Below are 27,977 nucleotides of genomic sequence, written 5' to 3'. Positions count from 1 at the left end.
CACCCAGTGTGTCTTTCTGTAGGCCGGGCCACGCACCTGCCGGGCCCTGAGCCCCCACTCCAGAAATCACAGCACCAGGAAAGGTTGATGGGAGTGGATGTGACCAGAATCCACAGAGCTCTGATCAGAGTGAGGGTAGCAAGGGCCCTGGCTTGGGGGCTGGAGTTGGAGGGTGAGCAGCCCGGAGATAGGGAGCTAGTTGGAGTTGGGGATGAGGGGCCTGGCGGTGGCAGTAGGGGTTGGCTGGAAAGGGGGGGGGAGCAAGAGACCTGGGTAGCGTCTGCTGGTTAGAGTTGTGGGGGTGAGGGGCCCGGGAAGGGGGCAAGGGGCCCAGCAAGGGTGTGAGGGGAGGGTGGCTGGAGGTGGGGGGCCAGGGGCCCAGCTGAAGGAGTGGGGAGGCTGGGTGTAGGTGTGGGGCAAGGGGGCAAGCTGAAGGGAGAAGACTGGTTGGAGTGGGGCAATGGGGCCTGGCTGAGGGGGAGCTGGGTGGAAGTGGGGAGCAAGGGGCCTGGTTGAGGGGGGCTGGGTGGAGGTGGGGGGTGAGGAGTCTGGCTGAGGGGGGAGGCTGGATGGAGGCGGGCAAGAGGCCTGACTGGGGGCGGGGTTGGTAGAAGTCGATGGCAACGGACACTGCTGGGGGGGGGCACTGGTTGGAGGTGGGACTTGCATCTCAGTGGGGGGCCTGACCGGAGTGGGCTGAGGCCCCACTACCTCAACCCCGTCCTCGCTTTAACCCTGCCCGAGGCCCCCGCCTCCTGCATGACTGGGTGGGGGTTCAGTGGAGACCTGCATGGCCCCATCACCAGGTGCCTGCCCATTGGTACCCAGGCCCGGCCCCCCATAGCGCCAGAAGTGGGGGGCTGCAGCGTTCAGCCATCACCAGCCTCGCAGACACAGACCTGCCAGCACCCCAATTGTTTTATACTAAAATCAGTCACGGGGGGGCTGGGCCCGTCCACCAGTGACACTAGAGGGAACTGGGCCCCTCCATCAGTGTCACTAGGGGCCGTCGCCCAGTGTCACAGACACTCCCCAGGGCACGGCAGGGAGAAGCCAGGGCGCGCACAAGGGCAGGAGCAGAGCAGGGGCAGAACCCAGGAGTCCTGACTCCAGCCCCGCCCCGCACACAGCTGAGTCCCACTTCCATCCACAGGGCTCGAGGGGGCGTGGCCCCGGGCTCGGCGGGAGGGGCTCAGAGGGAGCGTGACGTCACACGCAGTGGGCGGGACGAGTTCCTTGCCCCCGCCCCGCGCTCAGACCCGGAAGCGGCAGCGGCCCCGGGACAGCAGGAGGCAGAGATGGCCCCGTCCGGGCTGAAGGCGGTGGTGGGCGAGAGTGAGTGCGGGGCCGGGGGGTCTGATCCCGGTCGGGGGCAGGGTCCGGTCGGGTGTGGGTCTGGGGGGGCCAGGGGCCAGTTGGGGGGCCCTGGGAGGGCAGGGCGGGGCGGTCTAGGAGTCAGTCGGAGCAGAGAGCTCCCCACCCCCGCCTGCCTGTCACATACCAGGAGGGGGAGGAGGGTGTCTGCCCCACCACCAAGGGCCGCCCACTTCCATAGGAGCTGCACCTGGGGGGGGGGGCGGTGGCTCTTTCTATCGGGGTGACTCCTGCCCTCACATTTCCCTGGCACCCCGACTGCATCTCTGCCCCGTCACCCCGCCTGGCTGCTCAGCCTCTGACAGAGGACTCCCTAGTGGCCAATGCTGCCTGATGCCCTGTGTGTGTGAGGGCTGTTTGTGGTTTCCCCCACCTCTGCACCCCAAAGGATGATCGGGAGCCCCCCAATGACACCCAGCCAAGTATTGGGTGAAAGCTGCCCCAGTGCAAAGCCGAGTTGCCAGAGATCCTTGAGCAGTGCCCAGGCTTTGCGTCCTCGCTCCTGGAGGGGCACTTCCTGCTTCAGAGCTCGCTTTAAGTCAGCTTCTTAAACTCTCTGGCCTGTCCCAGGGACAGGTCAAGCTGCTGAGCTGGAGGGATCTCCGCAATAGCTAGGCAGGATCCGGAGACTGAAATCTGCTTCTGTGCACTGTTGGGTTCTTTGGTCCAGGCCTCTGTGTCTTAGATTGATGGCTGGCCCCCATTGCTGTGGTATTAGCCTCATCATCCCCTGGCTATTATCCCCTTTGTGCAGAGGGGCAGTTGAGGCACAGAGAGACTCAGCAACTTGCCCAGGGTCACACAGGGAGCAGAGAATTGTGGCAGAGCAGAGAATTGAATCCATGGTGTCTCAGATCCAAAGCTCTCACTCTCAAATCCTCACCCCTGGGCCATCCTTTTTCTCTTGCAGCTGCCTCAATCCTGTCTGCTCTGTGTGGATGTTAAATGTCCTGCTGCGCTTTGTGAGGTTTTGTCCTGGTGTTCTGTGTGGAGGTCGTTGTGCTGAGCCCCAGAAGTGGCTGCATTTTACATAGTTCATAAAGAAATATAGCAACGTTTATAATTATTATTAAAGTCTCAGTCGCACCAGGCCAAGAGATTAGGCAAGCGAGCCGTGGGCTCTGAGTTGTGTATTGCTCAAGGCCGCACACAGGCAGCCACTAAACTCTGTGCCAATTTCCCCATCGCTGAAGAGGAGGTGACCATTACCCTTTCGGGTGGTGGTGGAGATTTAATCCCCTGCTGCTTCAGTCTGTATAGCGTATTCGACATGCAGGGCACTTTACAAGTGCTGGTGGTTGTTGCTTTCACCACCACTTTCTAGTGCCTGTCCATGATTGGTCATCCAGGAGTGGTTTCCCATTGATGTAACATCCAGGATACAGGAGGGATAAGGATATGTCCTCCTTATGCCATCTCCTTAAGCTCCCCTGCAAACCGTGTCCTGCTTGGGTTTGGACTGGGGAAGCTCCCCAGGGCTCAAGACACAGGTAGAGGGAGACATCTGGTGATTTTTCAGGTTTTGACCCAGTTTAAGCACCACATGGGGGGGAAGAGGAGAAACTGGCAAGAAGTTATAGGCTAGCACTGATCCCATAGTCAGTCATACAACAGATGCCTGGACAACTCATTCGTTCATCTGACACCCCTGTGAGGGAGGTGGATAGAGATTAGAGCTATGCTGGGCAGGCTAGGCAGAGAAACCACCAGGTGAAGTTAGGATTTGTGAGATATTGGAAGCTGTGTGAGGCAGGGACTGTCTCTTTTGTTCTGTGTATCCAGCGTCTAGCACAGTGGGGGCCTGAGCCAGCTCTGGGGCTCCTGGGTTAGGTACTACTGCAATGCATATAGTAGGTATACCAGGCAAGGGAGCTCCACTGCCAGGTCTCTTCCAGAGAGCGGATTCTGACATAGCTGTGCAGGCCTCTTTCCAAAGGCTTTGCACTGCGGTCGCCTTGTCTTTCCTCTGGAAAGATCCAGTAAGATCAGCGCCTGATGCTCCAGTTAAACAGCCATCTGGGGAATGCTTGAAGGCAGAACATTGCCGTCTTGCGTGCTTTATCACTGACATCAAATCCAGAGGCCTCTCCTTGCGTCTCAATAGAGACGGAATACTGAGCAGCTGAGATTAGGTGCCCTGCGTTGATGTAGAGAGGTGTCATGCCACTAAGGCCTTGTCTGTGTTTGGGATTCAGTTCAGCAACCAGGAGCCAGTGTGGTGGTCCTGGTATCAATCCCACAAATGAGGAGGAAAGCTGTGATTTGCACTGCTTGAAACGCAGGTATAGCACAGTTTGCTCCCATGCAAATTTTCTTGGCTATTTTTGTCTGTTACACCCTTTTCCCTTCACCAGCTGTCTTGTCTCCTTAGACTGTCAGCTCTCTGGAGCAGGGCCTGGCTGCTCCTCTGTCTGTACAGTGCCTAGCACAGCACCAGTTCTTGGCTGGTCCCCAGGCACTACAGTACCCATGATCCCTAGCTCTCATCTAGTGCTTTTCGTGAGTAGAGTGCAAAGCTCTTTGCAGAGGAGGTCAGTATCATTGTCTGCCTGTTACTGATGGGGAAACTGAGGCACAGAAAGGGGATGTGACCTGCCCTGGGTCACCCAGCAGGCTAGTGACAGAGACAGGAATAGAACCTGTGTTTCCTGAATCGCATCCTGTGCTTTCTCCCCTTGACCACACAGCCTACACTTGGTCTTTGCACCCGCTGCTAGTCACCAACGGCTGAATCCCAAGGATAAACCAGGCCTAAAATTTGATCTTCCCAAAATATCACACAGAGCATTTACTGACCTCTTTCCCCCCCTCCTCCCCCCGATCGGTTGAAATAAGCAAAGAGTAAATTATGGGATGCTGTATGGGCTTCAACTGTAGGGTCTCTGTAATGTTGATCTCGTGCAATGTAACAATTAAGCATGGTGCAATTTGCTTCTTGTTTGTAACCGGTTAAGGAGAAATGGGTCACACTTTGTTTTAGGACTCCATTTTGAAAGGGTTATAAATAAGATATTTGAATGAATGGGTAACCAGTTACAGAGTCTACTGGATGGGTAACACCTTTCACTGGGGCGCTTAGCCATCTGACACATGCTACTCACGTCTAACATGCTTATAACTTCTGTTAACCTGTTGTACGTAGAACCTTAAAATCCAGGCTGTCTGAAAGGGGATTACTTGCAGTTAGCTGTTATGTCCTTCTTGGTTTTGCTCTAACTACTTTGCTGTAGAAGAAAGAAGGGCTTAGTCAGAAGCATTAACATTAAGTATATCAGTGACAGTCGGCTGCTAAGAGGCAGAATTCAGATGGAGAAAAACGAGTAAGCAGCAGACAAAGTAATCCACATAGCTTAGGTTCCTGAATAACAAGAATGGACTGTAACTTTACATTCTCTCTGTTGGGGAAGGCGCGGCAGTTCTTGGAGAGCTGGGGAAAATATCTTTGTTTTTTCAGTTGTTTGTTCCCTTTGGAAAATTCCATAACTTGCGAACACTGCTGTGTTTGCTTGCAGCAGCTGTTATCAGAACCAGGTCACAAAGGGAAGGAGGGGAATGGAGGGAGAGTTTGGAGCGAATGTTCCATCCAGTCCTGTGGCTAGCAAGCAGCGAGCCTGCGGGATTCCTAGCAGTGCTAGACCCAGGAGTGAGGAGCCCGGGCTGGGTATCTGCACAGGGAAGAACATTTGTAGCCAGACGCTGGCAGAGGACGATGTGACTTCACTTAACAGGATGTCAGCAGACCAGTGCCGGAGTTCCCCTTGTCCACACAGCGAAGCATTGCACACTTGGCCAGGCGCAGCAAAGCCTGATGCACTTGCCACTGCTGGAGCTGGGAGACCCCAGGAGCTCAGGTTTTGTTGTGGGCTGGAAGGTTCGAGGATCGGCGCGAGTCAGATGCCAGGCTAGCTCTAGACTGACTGAATAAAGCAGCCTTCGAGTTCAGTGCAAGGCAGCCTTAGGGAGAGAAGAGAGTGATCCAGCGCGATCAAACCTCACTGCAATAGGGAAGTACTAATGCCTTTGTCCGAGGCACTGGTGAGGCCTCATCTGGAGCACTGTGTCCAGTTCCAGTCACCCGTGTTCCAGGGAGATGAATTCCAGCTGGAGCAGGTGCAGAGAAGGACTACTAGGATGCTCAAAGGAATAGAGGAGCCTGAAGGAGCCTGGCTTGTTTAGCTTAGCACAGTGCAGGTTGAGGGGGATCCCTCTCAAAATACACTGGGGGGGGAGGAGGGAATGGATGCCAGGGACAGGCAGAGCTAGTGAAGCTGATGGACCGTGTTGGCCCAAGAACTAATGGGGATAAACTGGCCAGGAGTAAACTGGCTGAGCTTCCACCAGGACCTGGAGAGGCCAGGCTGGAGCCTGCTCCATCTAAAATGGAGGACAGCCCATTTCTCCTGCTATGTGGTGGCAGCAGCACAACCCCAGCTTCACCAGGTGCCACAATCCCCCAGCAACCAGACGCCATGGCCTCATGGCATACTACTGCCTTTCTGCAGGGCGGCAGGCAGAGAAACCTGAACTCTCCTCAGCCCAGACTGTAGCGCTGTAATCACCATATGCTAGTCCCAGGCTGCCTTTCCCTGGAGCTGGAGACAGAGCCTGACCGGCAGCATCTGAGCTCAGATCAGATCCTACGTCGTGACACAATACAAACAGACCAGACCTGGCTCCTCCAAGCCCTGAGTCTGGGTGGAAAGAGATCTCCAGACTCTCACTCAGTTCCCCTTCTCCCCTTTGTGACAGCCACTCAGAGCAAACTCACAGAACCTCAGAGAGGTTCCCCCTTTGCGAATTACACAGGAACATCAGAGAGGCAGGAGCCGCCTGGCTCCATGAGTCCAGTACCGGCTATTGCAGGCTGCCCTATCATACAATCCTCTTCAGAAACTGATCATGCTCCATCTCCAAGCTAGCTAGGTTCTCTCCCCATTGCACCGATTGGGACGCTGTTCAAGCCATCAAACCCTTAAAAATTGGGAAAGCTCCTCGCAAGTGTGGATTTTCACGGGCACGCAGGGGTGAAAGAAAATGCAGGCCTGTTATTTACCAGGCTGCACGTGGCAATAGACTATATTGGTAAGGGATGCAAGGAGAGTATGGGTCATGATGCAAGCTGCAGACACACACACACACACAACTAAAATGAATCAATTTAAAGTTTTATTGGGGATAATTACAAGGGGTAAGGGAGCAGCGTTTGATTAGCTAATAGAGTTAATGAAACTTAAAACACACAATGACTAAAATATCTACTAACAATATTTATAAACAAAGATGCAGCAATTAGTAATAACTGATACTTACAAATACAAACCAACGCATAACGACCGGCAAACGTAGACACTCTGTTTGAAACACGTGAGCTGAGAGAGAGGCTTCGAGGTGATCAGGCTCGGTTACGGGTGTACACAGGATACACAGGATTCGTTTTTCTTTCTCCTCTCCCTGCCTGCACATGGCAGGCAGCCCATAAAGTACCAACTATGACATCATAGAAGTGTCATAGGGGACGGGGCCCAAAACCTGTTTGTGTTCGTTTCTGATTGGCACAAGCAAAGTTTACACCAAGTAGGGGAGCAGGTGCCTCAAAGTCTGGCTTCGCCCCCAAAAGGTGAGGAATGCATATTGCTATAGAATGCGTGCAACACTGAATGACAAAAGAAGAGGCGAGGGCAATACCGGTATGGGCAAGTTTTACAGGATGCAGACAGGAACTCATCTCAACAGCAAGGATAACTTGAATGCAGAATTGTTCAAGGTAAATCCTAAATTATCAGCATCTATCCTGGCCTCTCTATTTACATCAGTCTGGGAAAGGGAAAAAGTGCCAGATGAGTGGACCAATGGGGTTATAGTGAAGATACCAAAGAAAGGAATCATAGAACATTAGGGTTGGAAGAGACCTCAGGAGGTCATCTAGTCCAACCCCCTGCTCAAAGCAGGACCAGTTCCCAACTAAATCATCCCAGCCAGGGCTTTGTCAAGCCAGGCCTTAAAAACCTTTAAGGATGGAGATTCCACCACCTCCCTAGGTAACCCATTCCAGTGCTTCGCCACCCTCCTAGTGAAATAGTGTTTCCTAATATCCAACCTAGACCTCCCTCACTGCAACTTGAGATCATTACTCCTTGTTTACTGAGAACAGCCGAGCTCCATCCTCTTTGGAACCCCCACCCCTTCAGGTAGTTGAAGGCTGCTATCAAATCCCCCCTCACTCTTCTCTTCTGCAGACTAAATAACCCCAGTTCCCTCAGCCTCTCCTCATAAGTCATGTGCCCCAGCCCCCTAATCATTTTTGTTGCCCTCCACTGGACTCTCTCCAATTTGTCCACATCCCTTCTGTAGTGGGGGGCCCAAAACTGGACGCAATACTCCAGGTGTGGCCTCACCAGTGCCGAATAGAGGGGAATAATCACTTCCCTCGATCTGCTGGCAATGCTCCTACTAATGCAGCCCAATATGCCATTAGCCTTCTTGGCAACAAGGACACACTGTTGACTCATATCCAGCTTCTCATCCACTGTAATCCCCAGGTCCTTTTCTGCAGTACTGCTGCTTAGCCAGTTGGTCCCCAGCCTGTAGCAGTGCATGGGATTCTTTCTTCCTAAGTGCAGGACTCTGCACGTGTCCTTGTTGAACCTCATCAGATTTTTTTTGGTTCAATCCTCAAATTTGTCTAGGTCACTCTGGACCCGATCCCTACCCCCCAGCATATCTACCTCTCCCACCAACTTAGTGTCATCTGTGAACTTGCTGAGGGTGCAATTCTTCCCATCATCCAGATCATTAATAAAGATGTTGAACAAAACTGAGCCCTGGGGCACTCCGCTTGATACCGGGTGCCAACTAGACATCGAGCCGTTGATCACTACCCGTTGAGCCCGACAATCTAGCCAGCTTTCTATCTATCTTATAGTCCATTCATCCAATCCATACTTCTTTAACTTGCTGGCAAGAATACAGTGGGAGACCATATCAAAAGCTTTTCTAAAGTCAAGATATATCACATCTACCGCTTTCCCCATATCCACAGAGCCAGTTATCTCATCATACTCTCAGTGATTGTAATAACTGTTGTGGTATCACACTTTTATCAATGCCAAGCAAAGTATTGTATAAGATCATAGTCCAACGTATATCAGAGGCAGTTGATCGTGTTCTCAGAAAAGAGCAAGCTGGTTTTCGGAAAGGGCATGGCTGTACAGATCAGATCTTCACTGTATGAAACATAATAGAACAGTGCTTAGAATGGCAATGGCATACAACTCTACATAAATTTCATAGACTTTAAGAAGGCTTTTGATAGCATTTACAGGACCAGCCTGTGATGGGTTGGGTCACAGAGATCCCTCTGGGACTGTCACCTGATGTGCTGAAATTACCTCTGAGCCTGTTTTCCCTGCCAGCTTGGGAGTCCAGAACCCTGCCTTGTTGAGCCAGACACGCTAGTGTTGTCCCCACCCCCGCCTCATCAATAGAAAAGTACAAGGATTAAGATGGATTCCAGTAGCATGTGACATGGTCACATGTCACTGTAAGACCCCTAGTTTCCATTCTTCCTGGGTTGGCCCACAAGTACACAAGAAGGTTTAATGGTAAATAAACCATTTACAATCAATTGTCCTAGTCAATGGGAGCCATCAAGCTTCTAAACCACCATTAATGGCCCACATTTTGTATAATTACAATAGGACCTCAGAGTTTTACTTCATATTTCTAGCTTCAGGTACAAGAATCATACATGCATACAAATAGGAGCAATGTAGTCAATAGGTTATAACCTTTGTTATGATACCTTACAGAAGACCTTTTGCATAAAGCATGTTCTAGTTGCATCATATTCATTTTCATAAGCATATTTCCATAAACATATGGAGTGCAATCTGCAGGCATATGGAATTCCTTTCTGTATAATCATCATCAAAAGCTTCTATTTCAACTTTTCATGCAGTGTTGATCACAGCGATCTCAGTTTTGAAGTCAAAACAGGAGTACGTCGGGGTGTGTCATTGCCATTGACTGGGTAATGCGATGTACAACAGAAGACATGCCAAGAGGCATTAAATGGATACTCTTCTCATCCCTTGAAGACCTGGACTTTGCAGATGTCGCTCTCCTATCACATACCCAACTCCATATACAAGAAAGAACAACTCTATGCAGCACATTCAGCCAGCAAATTGGACTGAAAATCAATCGCAATAAGACAGATATCCTGACCTTTAATATTACCTCACCATCACCAGTATGGATAGAGGATTATATTCTCACCAATGTAGAAGCAGTCACATACTTGGGCAGCACCATCAGCCAGGATGGTGGAACAAGCCAGGACATCTGGAACAAAATCAATAAAGCCAGGAAATCCTTCAGGAGCTTAAATACAGTCTGGAAATCGTCAAAATACAACACCAAAACCAAACTCAAGATTGATCAGAGCTGCTCTATAGTGCAAAATGCTGGGGAATGAGAAAGTATGACATGTCCAAATTGTCTTCATTCCATACAACCTACCTCAGAAAAATCCTCCATATCTTTTGGCTCAGAACAATCTCAAACCAAGATCTATTGACCCAGTGCAGCTAAGAGGATCTGAGCACCATCATTGCCAGGAGGCGTTGGAGATGGATCGGTCACGTGCTTCGGATGGAAACTGATTCCATCACCAGAGTAGCAATAAGATGGACACCTGAAGGCAAGCGAAAACGAGGCCGCCCGAAAACAACATGACAAAGAGCTGTGGAAGCTGAGCTGAAAAACCTGGGGCACAGCTGGGGAACCATTGAAAGACTTGCCAGAAACAGACAGGAGTGTGAAGGAGCTTGGTCACTGCCCTAAATGCCAGAGGCATAATAGGAAGATGATGATGATGATGATGACATGCTACCAGTGTGATGCGGTGGCAGGAGGCCAGTGCTGTGTGTGCAGAGGCAGCACATTGCAGAGCAAGAGGGGGCAAGTTCTCTCTGTCTGCAGCTAGCCTTGGTGTGGCCACTCTGGGAACACCACAGGCAGTTTTCTGGGACCCAGGTGCAAGGGGGCTCTTGGCAAACTGGCAGAGGAGAGCTAACCAAATGGCACTGATGGAACTTCCTCAGGGGCTGGTCCCAGACTGGGGAACTGCCTGCCACATGAACTAGGGACTATCCCAAACCTCCCTACCTCATGCTCCAAATGCCAGGCACCCTCCTCCGGTTGGTCTTCTCCAATATAAACACAGAGCCAGAACCCTACCAAAACAAACCCCTCCTTGGTACACTCAGTTCTCCCCTGGGGAGGGAGGGAGAGAACGAACCACACGTGACAGTTGTTAGTCGCAGCTCATGCAGTGCTGTGGTGATGAGGATGGGATAAGAGCCTGAATAGAACAAAGGCGCGTGAGGTTCTGGAGTGGAGCTGGCCTGTGGTATTACTAAGGGCTGATGCTGATGGCTGTTCACCAGCTCGCTCCCCAGGACAAAGCTGGGGAGATCATTATGTACGTTGCAGTCGGAATGAGAGCTGAGAAGGGCCTGCTCAAAGGACAAAGGCAGCTGTGTTCCAGTAGCCGGAAGAGAGCTATTAGATGGGCTAGTTACTGGAGATGGAAATTGTTCAATTATACCTGTTGTGGTGCAGGGGGGAGGGGATTGCAGTGCCCACCAGCCCCTTGTGCGCAACATTCTGAGCTGCTAGTGAGCGAGGGAGAAACGAGGGACAGTTCTGGGTCTCTCTCCGCCAAGCTGCCTAGCGTTTGGGATGGGTACCTTTGTAAACTCCCGTTCCCCTGGCCCTGCTTTGATGGGAACCCTGGATAGCATCATTAGTAGGAGGGTGGGGCTCGGAGACAGTGCCCTAGAGGGAAGCCAAGCCCTACTGCTGCCCTGGAAGCGGGAGGGCGCTAGGATTTATGTGGAAGCCTGGCAGATCAGCGGCTGATACGTTTTGAGGATCCAGTCTCCTGCTCCACAGCCGCTGGGAGGGAATGTTCAGAGGGCTCTGCTGCATCTGTCCTCCCCTGGAAACAGCCCTGGGTGCAGGGGTGTGAAACTGACGGGGTCTGTGATGGTCTCCCTGATTCCCACAGGCTGCCTAATAGCAGCAGTAAAACTGGAATCCACCTGCAGTGTAGCAAAGCCCTGAGCAGCTGTGGAGAGCTGTCTCTGCAGACTCAGGAAGATGGTGCTGCCTCAGGATCGGTGTTTGGGATGGGACATTTTTATCACTGTGAGAGCACAACCTGCAAGGCTACAGAAATTCATGGCTCAGGCCCCAGGTTTTCTAGGGAAAGTGTCCCCTCCCCTGCTGGAGAAGGGGGGTTTTCAGTCTCTGCCTTAGACACTGATCAGGCCCTGGCTGTGATGATAATCAGACACCAGTATCATTATCCCCATTTTACAGATGGGGGGGGGGAAACTGAAGCACAGAGAGGGGATGCACAAGGTCACCCACCAGACCAACAGAGGAGCTGGGACTAGAACCTGGATCTCCCAAGTCCTAGTCAAGTGCTGTATCCACTAGGTCATGCTGGACTGGCAGTTTCCTGAAAATGTCCCGCTGGAGGGGGTGCTAGTGCAGGTTGGCCACTGACATTTCACCACAGTGCTGCTCAGACCTGCTCTGAGCAGGAGAAATGCAGCTGCCGGTTACGCTCGTACTCCCGCTATCAGTGCTCCCGTTAAGATGCCTTCAGAAGATCAGCAGGGCAGGCAGAGCCTGCATCACGAAACTCACGATGGGGCTCACAGGGGCCCTGTGACCTAATGCTCACGTCCCATCTCCAGTGCGACCGTGCCTTGGCAGGGCTTACAGAAGGGCAGCAGGGAGGCTGATAGCTCCAGGGACGAGGGGTGAAGAACATTGCAGTTAGTTCAGCAAGTCTCCCATGTAAACAGCTCTTGGATTTAGAAATGATGTGCCACCTGCGTGACGAGCCAGCTGCCTGTGCTCCTTTAACTCGCCTTCGGGAGCAGAGCAAGGCTATTGAGCGGGCTAATGCATACGATCAGAGGACAGCTGCTCTCCTGAGTGTTGCCAAGGGACCCAAGCCCTGGCTTCCCTTCCCGCAGAGCCTGGCCAGCCTGGTGATTAAGGCTGGAGCTGAGAGAACGGCGCTCTGGAGTTCGAGCAGCAGGATGTTGTTTTTCCCCCATTATTGACGTGGCCGCTCAGGACGACGTGGGCGCGACACCTGCCTGCTCGCTCGGCGCGGGGGACTGTCTTGCACACGCTGCTTGGATGACTTCCCTGGAGGCCCCATGAAGGGACGAAGGCGGCTGCTTTAGAGACTATGAAGGTGCGATTCGAACTCGAGCCCCTGACCAGGACAGGGGCAAATTGTTCCTCCCATTAGAGCTGCTCACTGGAGCCAGCCTGTGCTAGCATGAGGAGACACTGTCCTATGATAACTCTGCCTGCGTTAATTGCTGGGTCCACCCTGTGTTCCAGCCGAGTGGTGCTCAGGACACCTGGGATCTATTCCTAGTTTTGCCACCAACCTGCCGTGTGACCCTGGGCAAGCCCCTTCCTTGCTCTGTGCCTTAGTTTCCTCTCCCGCCCTTTGGATGTTTGGCCTGTGAGCTCTTTGGGGAGGCACTGTCTCATTGTGTGTAGGTAGGGCACCTAGTGCAGCTGGACCCTCCATCTGAAGTGGGTCTTCGGGGGCTACCGTAAAACTACTAATAGCTGCCTTGTAGGAGACACTCTTTAGCTGATCCTGCCCACACTGTGAGGGCAGAGGGGTTCCTGTGCAGAATGACCCGGCTCAGATATGATAGCGAGGATTCCCCTGTCATGAGCTATGTGATGCTGCTTCACTCCCGCCCATGCCCGACACATGTCGTCGTTTGTAAAGGCCACAGGATAGCAGAAGAGTCCCCCGGCGGGCGCCATGGGGCCAGCATGTGTTTGCTCCCTAGGCACGTGTGCAGGGGTTGGTCCCATAACCGACGAGCAGGTCCCATTTCCATCTCAGCCTCGGGCAGCGATGGGGATGCCTAAGAGAGAGCTGGGACTAGAACAGAACCCAGGAGTCTGGACTCCCAGGCTGGTGTTCATCCCTCTGGGGGCTGCTTTGTGGCCTGCTGGATCTGAATGGGAAGTTCGGGATCTGATGCGAACCCTGTTGCTCCTTCTGATTGGCTATTTCCTCCTGCTGCTTTGTCTCCTTAGCATTTTCCCATTGCCCTGGAGCATTCTTTGAGCTGGGCTGTGCAGAGCCAGTCATTCCATCTGCTAGGAGATGAGTTTGCTGGGGCTCAGGCCAGTCCACAGTGGAGAGGGAGGGGGGTCACGTGGCATGTCCTGTTCTCATCCCTGTGGTATTTCAGCATCTCCCAGTCATGGAGCTTAGTGAACAACTAACCTCTGACTCATGAGGTTCATTCTTTCATCCTCTCCCTCCGGGGAGAATTGTGTGTGTGCTGTGGAGGGGTTTGCTTTGTTTAACTGTCTGCACTGCTCCATGTTTATATCAGAGAAGGCCAGTTGGAGGAGGGCACCTGGCACTTGTAAGGTATCATTACAAAGCTTATAATCTACTGAGTATGATCATCTGATTTGTATAAATGTACCACTCTTGTATCTAAAACTAGAAATATAAAATGTAACTCTGAGGGCCTATTGTAATTGTGTAAAGTGTGGACCATTCATGATGGTTTGGAATCTTGATGACTCCCATTGTCTGCAGATGGCTGTATTTACCTGTGAGTCTTCCTGTATATGTGTGTGCTGGCAAGTGAGTAATGAAGTCTTGCAGTGACATGTGATCATGTCACCTGAACTGGAATCCATCTTTAACCTGGTGCTTTTCCAGTGAGGGGGGGTGGAAACCCAGAGAGACAAAGAGTTCCCGCCTTATGCAAAAGATATATAAAGGGGGGAAGAGAACAGAGAGGAGGGAGGAGCCATCATGAAGAATCCCCTAGCTACCACCTGAGCTGCAACAAGAGCTGTACCAGGGGAAAGAATTGTGCCCAGGCCTGGAAGATGTCCAGTCTGAGAAAAACTTACTGAAGCATCTCTGAGGGTGAGATTATCTGTATTCAGTTTGATTAGGCATAGATTTACGCATTTTATTCTATTTTGCTTGGTGACTTACTTTGTTCTGTCTGTTACTACTTTGAACCACTTAAATCCTACTGTCTGTATTTAATAAAATCACTTTTTATTTAGTAATTCACTCAGAGTATGTATTAATACCTGGGGGAGCAAACAACTGTGCATATCTCTCTATCAGTGTTATAGAGGGCGAACAATTTATGAGTTTACTCTGCATAAGCTTTATGCGGGGTAAAACGGATTTATTTGGGTTTAGACCCCATTGGGAGTTGGGCATCTGAGTGCTAAAGACAAGCATACTACTGTGAGCTGTTTTCAGGTAAACTTGCAGCTTTGGGACAGGAGATTCAGACCCTGGATCTGTGTCTGGAGCCAGACGGGAGTGTCTGGCTCAGCAAGACAAGGTGCTGGAGTCCTGAGCTGGCAGGGAAAACAGAAGCAGGGGTAGTCTTTGCACATCTGGTGGCAGCTCCCAAGGGGGTTTCTGTGATCCAACCCGTCACACCCGGATCACGGTGCCGCCCAGCTCACTCAGTGCCGCCCAGCAGTGGATCCAGGCAGCTCTGAGAGCCACCTGTTCTCCAGGAGCAGCGGCACTTTGGCTTGTTGACACTACGCTTGTGCCCAGGGCACTGGAAGCATGGTTCCCCCCAGCTCTGGGCAAATGGGTTAGCAATGCAAGTATCTCCACATGCCACGGGAGCCCCCCGGGCTGGGCGTGCCGTTCTCGGTTGCTTGGTGTTCCAGTGCTGGCTCGTGGCGGCGTGCTGCATGGTGCTCTGCTAGGGGATGGCAGGGTTATGGTCTTTGTTCGGTGAATCGCGCCTGTCCGCAGCACCTGCCATCTCCCAGGGTGCCACGGTGCATCAGGGACTCCATGCATCCCAGCCCCGCTGAAATGCAGCCACCTCTGGGGTGGACAGTCAGTGCAGTGCAAGGAGAGGAGATTCAGGCTGATTGCTACCGTACTCCTGCATAGGTGCCCACGCTGTGGGTGCTCCAGTGCTCGCGCACCCATGCAAAAAAATACAATGGGAGCTCAGAACCCACCAGCCACAGCTGTTCAGCAGCATGCCAATCAGTTATTTGGTGGCCGGGGGAGAGGCTTGGGGGAGGGCACGGGCCTCGGGGAAGGGCAGGGTGGGAAGAGGCGGGGCATGGGTGGGGCATTGGGGGAGGGGCAGAGTGGGGGGGCCCTATGGTACTCTGGGACTTCTGGTGTCCATGCAGAATGGACAGGGTGTCAGGGTCTAATCCAGGAGATGCTGTCGGTGGCAAGGAACTCAGTGTCCATAACTGCAACGTTCTTGATTGCGAATCAGGATGTTGGTTACAAATCTTCAAAATTCCACAAGTGATTTAGGAGCCTAAATCTCATGGGCTGAGGCTCCTAAATGACTTCGGCTCTGTGGTCACTAAGTGTTTTTAAGATGTGTGCCCCTCCTGGTCATGCTGGTCTCTGTGAGCTGGGGCCTGGCTGGCCCAGGGTGGTGGGACGGGAGGCAGAGAGCTGTGGAGAGGAGTCTGAACCCAGGCGGGGGTGGCAGTGCCTGGGAGTTTTCCCTGCCCATGGCTCTTGGCTGGCCTGGGTGATTGCATTGGCGGGTGCAGTTCAGTGGCTCTCAGACGGGCACCTGCCTGAGGAACAGCCTCTGGTTAGCAGCCCTGTTGGGATCCAGTCCGCACTTGGCCTGGATGCCCCTTGAAGGGAGGGTGGAGGCACCGCAGCTGGGTGGGCTGAGGGCATTGCCCATGCTACACTTGCTCAGTGGATAGCAGCCTCCAGGGCTGGCACTCTGACCTTCCGCTGCAACTTACCGAGGCTGCAGAAAGTGGATTCACCGTGCCGGCTCCGTCGTATGGGGAAGGGCAGGTTGGCCATGAGTCCAGCCAGGGGATCTGGGCCACCCCTTGGCCTCCCTCCGGGTGTCACAGCCCAGGGTTGTCCACTCCAGCTGTGAGTGGTCAGCGAGCGATCCAGGGAGGTCAGGCTAGATGATGGGAACACGCTTCGGTGAGGCTGAGGCACCAGATTCTCGGCAGCAAGTACAGGCCTAGGCGAGCCAAAGGCGGTGAGCCAGGGTTTTCCTGTCAGATGATGGGGCGGCTGGAAGGAGCAGTGGGGCTGGTCTCTAATCCCCTGGCCCAGCCCTGTGCCAAGGCCATTAATGCATTAGCAGCTTTGCTCTTTTGTACACAGCATCTGCGTGGCATGATGTGTGTTCTGGCCTTGGCACCAGCACTTGGCATGCCCCAAGTGCCAGGTGCTCCAGGGACTTGCTGAGAATGAACCCGTTCAGCGGACAGCTTCAGGGCAACGCTCTGGAGACCAGCAACAGTGTGCTCTTCCAAAATCTCTCCTTCCTGCGCTGTCATACTGTGCAGCTAGCTGGCAGCTGCTCTCCTCCCCAGAAGTGGCCGCATTTTGATCATGCAGAGAGTGCACTCTGGGATCTGAGTGGCTATAGACAGGGATGTTGGGGGATAGCAAATGATTGTCTGTGTGTATTCACGGGCTTCTCCCACGAGCATGGGGACCAAAGGGAAGTAGAAGCTGATCTCTGTGCATCATGGTGGAGACTTTTGGCAGGGTGGTCATTACCCTGGAGCTCGTGGTTAAGTCCCTGTTTTCATGTGTCCCCTCTGGGCTGTGGCGAGGATTGTGCCAGTCCCATGCCCATCTTGGGAAGTGTCTGAGAGCACATCCGCTTCTAGCGGGTGGTGGGGGCCTGGCTGGCTCGGAGGGGCAGGACTGGCCAGCAATCACTCAGTCTAGGCTAGTTGTTGTTAGTGAGTTCTGTCTTCCCACCAACAGCACCTTCTCTTGGGAGCTCCCTGGAGATTTGGGGAGCATGGGCTGGGGCAGCAAATGGTCTCAGTGGGTGCCTGAGTATAGCCAGAATGGTTACACCGCATCGTTGTGTGACCTCCAGTGAGTCCCCACCCCGTGCCTCAGTTTCCCTATCTGGAAAAATGAGTTATACCTCCTTCCCAAGGGCTGGGTGAGACATTCTCTGAGCGACCCCTCCCCGCCCCCCCGCCCTGCTCTCCATTCTTGTGCTGAGAGATTCAGGCTGAGCTGAAAACACAGGGAAGGGAATGGGCCCCACCGGTCTCTGGCTCTGCTAGGTAGCATCAGGGTTCTGGGAAGTCCATCTGGATCCCACGGGAGCACTGAGCATGGCCCCTGCCATCCCGGGTGTGTATTTGTGTGAGTGTGTGTGTGTGTGTGGGGGGGGGGGTTGCAGCTCTGGGACACTCCAGCAGCATCCATGGAGCATGCAACTGCTGGCCCCTCTCCTCTGCCTAGTGGTGCTGCCCCCTGCTGTTGGTCTGGGTCTGTTCTGTGACCAATCTCCCACCACCTCAGTGCTGCAGCAACCGGTTGCTGATTGGCAAGATGCTGACGTGCCTGGGCTTACGGGGCTGATCCATCTGCCCCCTTCCTGGGCCCTTCCCCAGAGGCCTGGCATGGTTGCAGAGCCAGGGGGCAGCTTGTTAGATTTTAGCTTCACACGACTCTGGAAACCATGGCCATAGGCAGTTGCCCCGTTGCCTTTATCTCCGCTCTGCCCGGCCGCGAGTCGCCCCCACGCAGGAAGTGACTTGCTGATACAAACGTGGGTTGTGCTGCAAAGATAACTTGTTCCCTGGACGGGTGCAGTTCTATAGCCACAGGCCAGTCCTGCGAGCGCTCGTGGTTCCAGCACTGAGGCTGCCTCTGCCGTGCTGCCTGCTTGGATATTAAGGAGAGCAAACCCAGTCCACTCGTGTCCTCAAGTGGGACAGGCCGGAAGCCCAGCCCAGGGGTGGCTGCTGCTCCTTTGGGGCTTACCCTTGCTCAGCATGGCCTCTACTGCCTTGTGCATGCTGGACTCTGAGGAGTTAGTTGCTATGTGTTAGTCATTGTCTTCTGGCAACACCCTGCCCCGCTGTGTGGGCTGTGTTACTTCAGAAGCCCAAGCCACTGCTGAATCTCCAGCCCCGGCTGCAGTGGACGGGGCCTTGGCTAAATCCAGACCACAGACCTGGGGTTTAAAAGACCTTTGGAAAGTGGATTCAGTTCAGATGTTCCATGGTTGCCCCCAGAACTGGGATAGAGCAAAAGTGGCTCGCAGCTCAAGACGGCCGGTGGTGCTAATAACCCTTAGCTCCTCTCTTAGTTTTTCCTCAGTAAATCGCACAATTAGGAGGGCCTGACACGTGACTTTTGAATACTTGGGCTGGGCCATACTGCCCCGGTTCAAGAGGGGTCTCTGAACAGGAATAGCAGGGGGCTGCAGGTCAGGAGTGAGGGGCATCTGCAGAGCCGTGAGGGGGGGAACCCAGGACTGAAATAGCTGCGGGTCAGGAGTGAGGAGCTCTGGCACAGTTGGTGGGGGCAGCCCAGGGCTGGGATAGCAGGGGGCTGCAGACAGGAGTGAGGGGCACTGGCGGAGCTGGGAATGGGGGGGGAGGCCAGGGCTGGGGTAGCAGGGGGCTCCAGTCAGTAGTGAGGGGCACTGGCACAGCTGGTGACGGCAGCCCAGGGCTGGCGTGGGGGGCTGTAGCTGCAGTTCAGGGTCGAAATACCTGGGCGGAGTTGCGTGGAGAAAGCAGGTTCGTGTCTGCCTTCGCCATGTCTGGATCCAGTCGTGCTGCCAGCCCCTTACCTTGCACTAGAGCCCCATGTGCCCTGATGAACGGGGCATCTGTGTGCCGCAGGTGTAAAGGAACTGCGGGAAAGGAGCCAGGAGGCCAGCGCGTCCTGGTGCAGAATAGCCCCTGCAGCCTCATTAGGGCCGAGCAGCCAAGTCCTGGTGGGCTAGAGGTGGGGTAGGGAGAGGCATTGCTTGAGTTATGGGGGAAACCTAGTGTGTTGGGCAGTGCGCTCACGCACACCCGCTACCGGGAGTGGGAGTGAGAGTGAGAGCACAGGTCAGGGTCTCAGGGCTATTGGGTCCTATTCCCAGCTTTGCCATGGACTCACTGTCTAACCTGGGTGAAAGGACTTCTGCTCCCCAGGTCTCAGTTTCCTCACTCTAACATGGGGATAATGCCCACCACTAGGGGGGCTGAGGCTCACTCTGTTAACACTTGCATAGCCCTTGGCAGTGTTACTGCATCCGTACCTATGTCCTGACACCTTCCTTCATTGGGGCGGCTGCTTCTGGGGTGGGTTGACCTCCGTGTCGCAGCTCGAGCAGCAAGGCCCCACTTGGGGAGCTTGCAGGGTGGTTTAGCTGTGGCGAGCCAAGGCCAGGGCTCTGTGTCCATTTCCTTTCAAACCCCCCCCGCCCCCCCCGGCTGTGGGGGGAGCTAGGATCCTCCCCCGTGGCTCTGTGTCCCTCCCCTGGCCACGGGAGGGGGGAGGGAGAGGTGGACTCCTTCACCTCTAATGTCCTGCAGCATCTCTGTCTGCAGCGGGATCTCCCAGGGTCGGGACCCTGCAATAGGGCCCTGACTGTGGCTTCTGGCTGCTCCGCAATGATCTGGGCTGTGGGCATTGGGCCATGTGGCCAGAGCTCCAGATGTTTCTGCTTCTTTGGCAATGCACCATGTTGTGGACGGACACTTCCTGCAGCCCCATTTGAAGCACTTCGTCTGGAAGATCTCCCCGGCGTGGCAGCAATTGGAGAAGCACAGCGTAGGTGCGGGAGGCACCAAGCTCTTACTGCCACGTTGGTCCTGCCCCACTCAGAGCAACCTCCATGCCATGGCATTAGTCGCGCCAAGAGCCCAGTGGAATTACTCTCACTTTCTTTTGTCCCCTGAATGTTGGCAGAGGTGCCCCCTGCTTTCTGAGCTGCCCTTCCCCCATCCTGCTGCTCCAGTGTCACTAGCTGGCTCTGTTCTTCCAGGGACGTACTGCTGCTGCTGGTTGCTTAGCCCGGCCTGCCCCTTCTCCAGTGCCTGGCCTCCCCCACGCCCCCAGCACTGTGGCCGTAGCCTTTCAAACTGATCTGACCGGTTTTTGCAAGGCTTTCTCGCTATCCACATTAGCATGGTCACGTGCTGGAGGCCGGGCTGACTGTGGTGTTGCTGATTCGGGCATTCTTTAATGTGCCGCTAACTCGCAAAGCCCCAGCATCTATGGGCTTGTCTCCACATTCCACCCCAGTGCAGCTGTGCCGCGGTAGCGCTGTAGTGAATACGCCTCTGTCGGCGTGGTTAAGCCACATCCATGAGAGGCGGTAGCTATACTGACGGGAGAAGCCCTCCCGTCGACGTAGCACTGTCTACACCAGGGGCTAGGTCGGTCTAACTGCGTCACTCGGGGGGCAGGATGTGTGTGGATTTTTCACACTCTGGAGGGACGTAGTTATCCCAGTATAAGGCTGTAGTGTAGACCTGGCCTAATGAACCTGTCCTGCCCAAGTGAAAGGCTGTGATCTGTATAGCCAGCTCCTCCTGTGGAGTGGTCCTACAGAGGTGCAAGGAGGTGGATTTTACCCCAGTATATGACATCAGAGAGACCGAGACTGGCACGCTGCATCCAGTTCTGGTGTGCACATTTTAAAAAGACTGGGGGCAGCTTGGAGACGGTGCGGGGAGGAGCCACAGAACTGATCCAAGAGCTGGAGCAAAGGCCAGCCGGGGAGAGGCCTAGAGCTCAGTCTCCTTAGTGCCTCGGGGAGGAGAAGGGACTTGATTTCAGTGTCACTGGGTGCCAACGAGCTTTTCAATCTAGCGGGGAAGGCAGAGCAAGAACCACTGGCTGGAAGTTAGAGCAGATCAGACTCGAAATAAGGCACTGATTTTGCAATGGGAGGGTGATTGATGCCCCCTGGCGAGGGGTGGATTCGCCATCTCTGGGGGGTTTTAGAGCCAGCCTTTACGGAAGAGGCTTTAGCCAAACGCAGGTAATTGACTAAGTGCAGGGAGACCTGGGGGAAGTTCTCTGGCCTGTTGAACAGGACCGTGGGCCTGGATGATTTGATGGTTCCGTCTGGCCTTACACTCACTTCCACCTGTCTCTTCTTTTCGCTGCCAGTTGTTGCATTTTTAACATCCCAAATCCAGATTAGCGGCAGGCGGGGAAGGAAGAAGGTGGATTATCTGGTTTCATTCCCAGCAATTGAATTAATTCGGTATTCGGTCCGGATTTGGAAGGACTCATTCAACGGCGCTGGCTGAAGAGGCTGGTTCTAAGTGGCACATGGCTGCGTCGCGTGGAGAGCTTTTGGTTTGGCTGCAGGGAAAGTTGAATGGCTTATCAGAGTTTGGGGGCAGTGTGGTCTAGGAGTCAGGACTCCTGGGTTCTACTCTTGCCTCTGGGAGGGGAGTGGGGTCTAGTGGTTAGAGCTGGGAATGAGGACTGTGGGAGGGGAGCCTTTTCTAGTGCAGCGATTCTCAAACTATGGGGCAGGTCTCCCAAGGGAGGCATGAGGGTGTGTCATGGGAGGCGTGAGCTGTGTGCTTTTTAAGAGCACTGGCTGTCGGCCCCCGGTGGCAGGGACTCATACAGAAGGGCTGTGCCCGCCCGGGAGGCAGGAATAAAGGGGACAGCCAGAGCCCCACCTCCAGGCTTGGGCTCTCCATCCCCCTGTCTCAATCCCTGTCTGGGGTGGTGGTGGGGTTCCAGCTGTCAGCCCCAGGGTGGCAGCAGCAGTGCAGAAGTAAGGGTGGCGTTGGGGTGCTAAGTCTGCTGTGAAAAGTGATATTGATGAATATCATTTTTTCACATCGCTGTTCTTATTTCTGTGCAGCCGCTGCTCTCCACTCCGCCTTCAGAGCGGGGTGTGTGTGTGGTATATGTACTTGAGGGGGTGGGGGCGTGAACAACTGCAGACACAAAGAGAGGAGGCCCAATGAAATGCATGTGAGAACTACTAGTGGTTAGGGCAGGGGTGAGGGCTGGTAGTCAGGACTCCTGGGTTGTATCCCAGGCTCTGTCACTGCCATACTGGCTTCTCCTCAACCAGTGGCCTTAGGGACTGCAGGTAACACCAATATCAGCTGATGTGGTACTCAACTGTTACCACTCTGTGCCTCGGTTTACCTGCCTTTAAAATGGGATGACCCATCTCACTGGGAGGCTGAGCGCTTCTGTTGTGGGGCACAGATAGCCTTTGAAAATCCCTTGAGGAGCACATGGTCACTGTCCTAGCGCCCTGTCCAGTCAGGGTCATAGCCCAGTCCAAGCGGTGGCACAACGTAAAGTACCCAAGAGCTATAACCCTGTTCGCTGCGCCACTCTCCTCCAGCCCCACCGCTGTGATTTGCCTGTATGCTGTATCTCCTCCCTTCACGTCTCTAGGCTGTGAGCCTGTCAGGGCAGGGATCGGCTCTGATCAGTGTCTGCACAGCACCCTGCCCATTCATCATAGGGACTTTTACAGCCCCTGTTACCGCAGTGGTTGTGTGCTGAGGCATGGCCAGGCTTTTATACCCATTGCACAGAGACCGGTGGCAGACTAGAAATGGAACCTGGGTCTCCCACGGCTCAAGCTCTTGTCACTCACCACAGGGCCAGCCTTCTCTGATGGGCGGCTGCCTGCAGAACCAGTATGCCCTTTGCTGAAACTGGGCCATTGTAAGTGCCTGTTGCTCACACCCTCTATAGCCCCAGAAAGCCAGCCTGAGCTCCTGTTCCAGAGAGGTCTCGTCTGCCTCCAACCCGGCGCTGGCTGCCCTGCTATTGTCCATTGTGTGCAGTGCACATGATCCTGCAGGAAGAAGGTGCTCCCGGCACTGGGACCCTCTGGGAAATGAGCCTGGTGGCTGCAGAACCTCCACTTGGCTTGTAGCAGGGGTGGTCTTTGTATTCTGTATTTGTACAGCGCCTGGCGCAAGGGGGCCTGGTCTGACTGGGGCTCCTAGGCTGTACCATGATACCCCTAGCAAGTAATGTACAGTACCCAGCCCAGTGGGTCCCTGGGCCATGACTCAGGGTCCTAGATAGGATTATAAGCCTGGATAAGGGAGCTGCTGAAGGTCTAACTAGTAGGATGGGATCTTTCCTGTACAGGGCTAAATGGCTACAAAGATAAAATAGCAGCAGGAAAGTTAAGAGCAACAAGCAGGAGGAGAGCGGTGAGATGCAGGGGGCTGATCCAGGCGGCAGCAGCTGCAGGGAAGGAGGCTCTTGTGCCCGCTGGGAAGGGAGTAGAGAGACACACGGGTGTCTTTGACCCGGCTTCTGAACTCCCAGGGGCCCAGCAGTGCCTGGAGAGGCTGCTCGCTGTGAGCTGGAGCAGTAGAGACCAGCGCTTTTGTAGAGTCTCACGCCTTGGGGATGTTCTAGCTGTGGTTGGAGGCGGGGCAGCTCAGATAGCACCGCCCCTTGTTGATCATGTGATGAGAAGGCCCCACCCCATGCCTTGGCAAGGAGAGGGGTGGGAACAGGGAACAGCTTCGCTAGCAGGTGCCTAGCGAAGCTGACAGGCTTGGAGTGGCCCCAGATTCTCCTGCAGCAGCCCCGTCTGTCTGTCTGGCGAGCCTCCAGCAAGCCCAGGCAGGGAGTTACGGCTCCTGATTCTGCAGCCGGGCCTGCGTTTCTTGCTTCACCTGATTCCGGTGCGGAGAGACTCTCAACCCCAAGTGAAGGATGGAACCAGTTTGGTGAATGCAGTTCAGCCTGCCTGGGGTCTGGTCAATGCGATGGCCCCAGCCGCTTTGGAAAGGAGTCTAGTTTGGCTTTGAATTTGGGAAGGGGGTTTTGCCAAAGAGAACGGCGTTTAGGGGCTGTAGGTAACACCATGATCAGCTGGTGTGTGACCACTGCTCACCCTGAACCATGCCCTACCAGGCTAGCCAGAATCCAGTGCTTCATAGGGGCAAAACAAACAGATGGCTCCTGGGTGCTACCATAATACCCAGTCATGGATCAAGGCCCCATTTTGCAAGGTGTTGTACATTATTCATTTGGTGTATTACGGTAGCGCCTAGGAGTGCCAGTCATGGGTCAGGGTACCATTCTGCTGGGCACAACAAAAAGATGGTGCTTGGCCCGAAGAGCTGACTATCTAATTGCTTAGCTTGGCCGTGGAAGGTGCCCAGGAGACAGGCCGGCAGTTCCCTGAGCGGGGCATGCCTTGGAGGGGTTCTTTGTGCAGGGCAGTACAGCATGGGGAGAAGGTGACCAGCCCTCTGTGGAGAAAGAAGTGGTTCGGGACTATTTAGAAAAACTGGACGTGCACAAGTCCATGGGGCCGGATGCACTGCATCCGAGGGTGCTAAAGGAGTTGGCGGGTGAGATTGCAGAGCCATTAGCCATTATTTTTGAAAACTCATGGCGATCGGGGGAGGTCCCGGATGACTGGAAAAAGGCTAATGTAGTGCCCATCTTTAAAAAAGGGAAGGAGGAGGATCCGGGGAACTACAGGCCAGTCAGCCTCACCTCAGTCCCTGGAAAAATCATGGAGCAGGTCCTCAAGGAATCAATTATGAAACATTTAGAGGAGAGGAAAGTGATCAGGAACAGTCAGCATGGATTCACGAAGGGGAAGTCGTGCCTGACTAACCTAATTGCCTTCTATGATGAGATAACTGGCTCTGTGGATGAGGGGAAAGCAGTGGATGTGTTATTCCTTGACTTTAGCAAAGCTTTTGATACGGTCTCCCACAGTATTCTTGCCGCCAAGTTAAAGAAGTATGGGCTGGATGAATGGACTGTAAGGTGGATAGAAAGCTGGCTAGATCGTCGGGCTCAACGGGTAGTGATCAATGGCTCCATGTCTAGTTGGCAGCCGGTTTCAAGCGGAGTGCCCCAAGGGTTGGTCCTGGGGCCGGTTTTGTTTAATATCTTTATTAATGATCTGGAGGATGGTGTGGACTGCACTCTCAGCAAGTTTGCAGATGACACTAAATTAGGAGGCGTGGTAGATACACTAGAGGGTAGGGATCGGATACAGAGGGACCTAGACAAATTAGAGGATTGGGCCGAAAAAAACCTGATGAGGTTCAACAAGGACAAGTGCAGAGTCCTGCACTTAGGACGGAAGAATCCCATGCACTGCTACAGACTAGGGACCGAATGGCTAGGTAGCAGTTCTGCAGAAAAGGACCTAGGGGTCACAGTGGACGAGAAGCTGGATATGAGTCAACAGTATGCTCTTGTTGCCAAGAAGGCTAACGGCATTTTGGGCTGTATAAGTAGGGGCATTGCCAGCAGATCGAGGAACGTGATCGTTCCCCTTTATTCGACATTGGTGAGGCCTCATCTGGAATACTGTGTCCAGTTTTGGGCCCCACACTACAAGAAGGATGTGGAAAAATTGGAAAGAGTCCAGCGGAGGGCAACAAAAATGATTAGGGGTCTGGAGCACATGACTTATGAGGAGAGGCTGAGGGAACTGGGATTGTTTAGTCTCCAAAAGAGAAGAATGAGGGGGGATTTGATAGCAGCCTTCAACTACCTGAAGGGGGGTTCCAAAGAGGATGGAGCTCGGCTGTTCTCAGTGGTGGCAGATGACAGAACAAGGAGCAATGGTCTCAAGTTGCAGTGGGGGAGGCCCAGGTTGGATATCAGGAAAAACTATTTCACTAGGAGGGTGGTGAAACACTGGAATGCGTTAACTAGGGAGGTGGTGGAGTCTCCTTCCTTGGAGGTTTTTAAGGCCCGGCTTGACAAAGCCCTGGCTGGGATGATTTAGCTGGGAATTGGTCCTGCTTTGAGCAGGGGGTTGGACTAGATGACCTCTTGAGGTCCCTTCCAACTCTGATATTCTATGATTCTATGATTCTATGACTCAGGATTTGAAGTCTTTGTCGTGTTGTCACCCCCCACACACAGTAGAGGGTCCCTGGATCCCCTCCAGTCAAGAGGTGCTGGACAGGATCTGTTCTCTTGTTGCACAGGGCCAGATCCTTAGTTCAGCTGCGCTCGTATCCAGCCTGGCAGAAAGGAAGGGGGATCAGAGTCATGGCCCATCTAGCCTACCACCCCACCACGATCGCTGACTGGGGCTCTGCTAGGAGCACGTCGCTAGCTGGCCTGAGAGCAGCCTCTGAGCCACTTCCCCAAGGGGTCCTTCCACCAGCCAGTGGGTCCTGGCTCAGGGCACAGCCGTCCCATCCAATCCCCACCACTAATCCCCATCTCTTTCCCTCGCAGAGATCCTCAGCGGCGTCATTCGCAGCGTGAAGAAGGAAGGAGAATGGAAGGTAAGCAGGCCGGGCCTGCTGCCCTGGTGTTCCCCTGGGGATATGCTGTATCCATATATCGTGCTCCTTCCCCTCCAGCTTCTTGGGATTCATTAGGAACCTGAGGTTTTCCAGGCTGGATCAGATCCCTGCTCTGTCTAGCCCATCATCCGCCCCCAGCTAGGCTTGGGTATGTCTGCCTTCCCGCTGCGCTGGATCAGACCCAGCTGGTCCAGCTAGCCCCATATCTTCTCCCCTTCCCCCCCCCCCCCCACACACACACACACCGGATCAGACCACTGGGCCCAGTGAGCCTGGTATCCCCTGCTACCCCTTACAGTGAGCCAGCCTGGGTGGGAGGAGGAGCAGGAAAACGCCAAGCATGGGGGCAGCATGCACCATTGGGCAGGCAGGTTATTGAGCCCCCGGCATGGACTGGGCTGGGGTGTGTGGAGCAGTGGGCTTAGCCGGTGCGGCAGAGGGAGCACAGGGGACTAGGTTTCCCAGTGGCTGGATCTGGTGCAGTGGGATGCTGGGCTGCACGGAGCAATGGGTTCATTCGGCACGGCAGGAAGGCAGTAGAGATGTTGGGCCGATGGCCTACAGGGCTTTCCTAGGGGAACACGGAGACTCCCCTCGTTCCATTTCTCTGTGCCCTGATCCTGGTTCTGTCCAAGGGCTGGGGAGCAGGTATCTGGTGGATCAGAGCAGGGGACTGGAAGCTAGGACTCCTGGGTTCTGTCCCTGTCTCTTGCACTCACCCTGTCACCTGGGCCAAGAGGCTGATCTCCTCCAGTCTAGGAGGATGGAACCATTCGGAATGGCCGGGTGTCCCAGGTTTGTCTCCGACATCTCGTACCAGCCACTCTGCTCGGAGCCGCTCTCCTTGTCGCTCCTCACGCAGTCCTTAGCATGGTAACGGCCCTGCCGCTCTGCTGTGGAAGGGCTGGGCCGGGAGCCGTCGGCTCTGCCATTAGCAGTCGCTCTGCTCCCTTGGTTGTGCCATGGATGATGATGGTGGGCGGCTGGGCTCAGGGCAGTGACTAGCTCATCTGAAGTGGCGCGCTCCCCTCTCGCTACCCCAGGTGCTGATCATGGACCACCCGAGCATGCGCATCCTCTCGTCGTGCTGCAAGATGTCCGACATCCTGGCCGAAGGCATCACGAGTGAGTGGCCTTGGACAGTGTCCCTCCCTCCTGTCTGCTCCCAGGACTCTGTCCCCACCCGCCAGGGTTCCCCTCCCCCTTAGATACACCTCACAGTCGGGGAGTTGACTTGTCTACATTCACATTTGCACCTAGTTCCCCCCTTTGCAGCCCCCTAGATGCCCTCCTTGCTGTTGGTACTTTCCCAGCCAGATCTAGTTCCCTTAGCCCGGCGCTTTCAGCCCCTGGAGCCTCTTCACCGCTTTTCTCAGACCCCTGTTAACTCCTCGCTGCTCCTCCCCCATGCTGCGGGCAGGGTCCTGGCAGGAGAGGGGGAATGCTGGCTC

The 27,977-nt window shown here is 54.3% G+C and overlaps 1 protein-coding gene across 2 annotated transcripts in view; it reads left to right on the top strand.

Annotated features, from left to right (window-relative positions):
- The first annotated feature begins 1,202 nt into the window (after positions 1 to 1,202).
- LOC101934106 (syntaxin-binding protein 2) overlaps positions 1,203 to 27,977 on the top strand; it is a 47,855-nt gene continuing 21,080 nt past the window's right edge. The window contains exons 1-3 of one of the 2 annotated variants that reach the window (XM_065576416.1): positions 1,203 to 1,335; positions 26,456 to 26,505; positions 27,570 to 27,651. In XM_065576416.1, coding sequence (XP_065432488.1) covers positions 1,299 to 1,335; positions 26,456 to 26,505; positions 27,570 to 27,651 — 169 coding nt within the window. In that variant the 5' untranslated portion in view covers positions 1,203 to 1,298. Of the gene's footprint in view, positions 1,336 to 19,933; positions 20,049 to 26,455; positions 26,506 to 27,569; positions 27,652 to 27,977 lie in introns of those variants that run through there. The other variant, XM_065576415.1, reaches the window with a different exon arrangement.

This window comes from Chrysemys picta, chromosome 22 (genome assembly GCF_011386835.1).
Source record: "Chrysemys picta bellii isolate R12L10 chromosome 22, ASM1138683v2, whole genome shotgun sequence".
NCBI classification, from domain to species: domain Eukaryota; kingdom Metazoa; phylum Chordata; order Testudines; family Emydidae; genus Chrysemys; species Chrysemys picta.
This window is presented reverse-complemented; position numbering and strand designations above follow the sequence as displayed.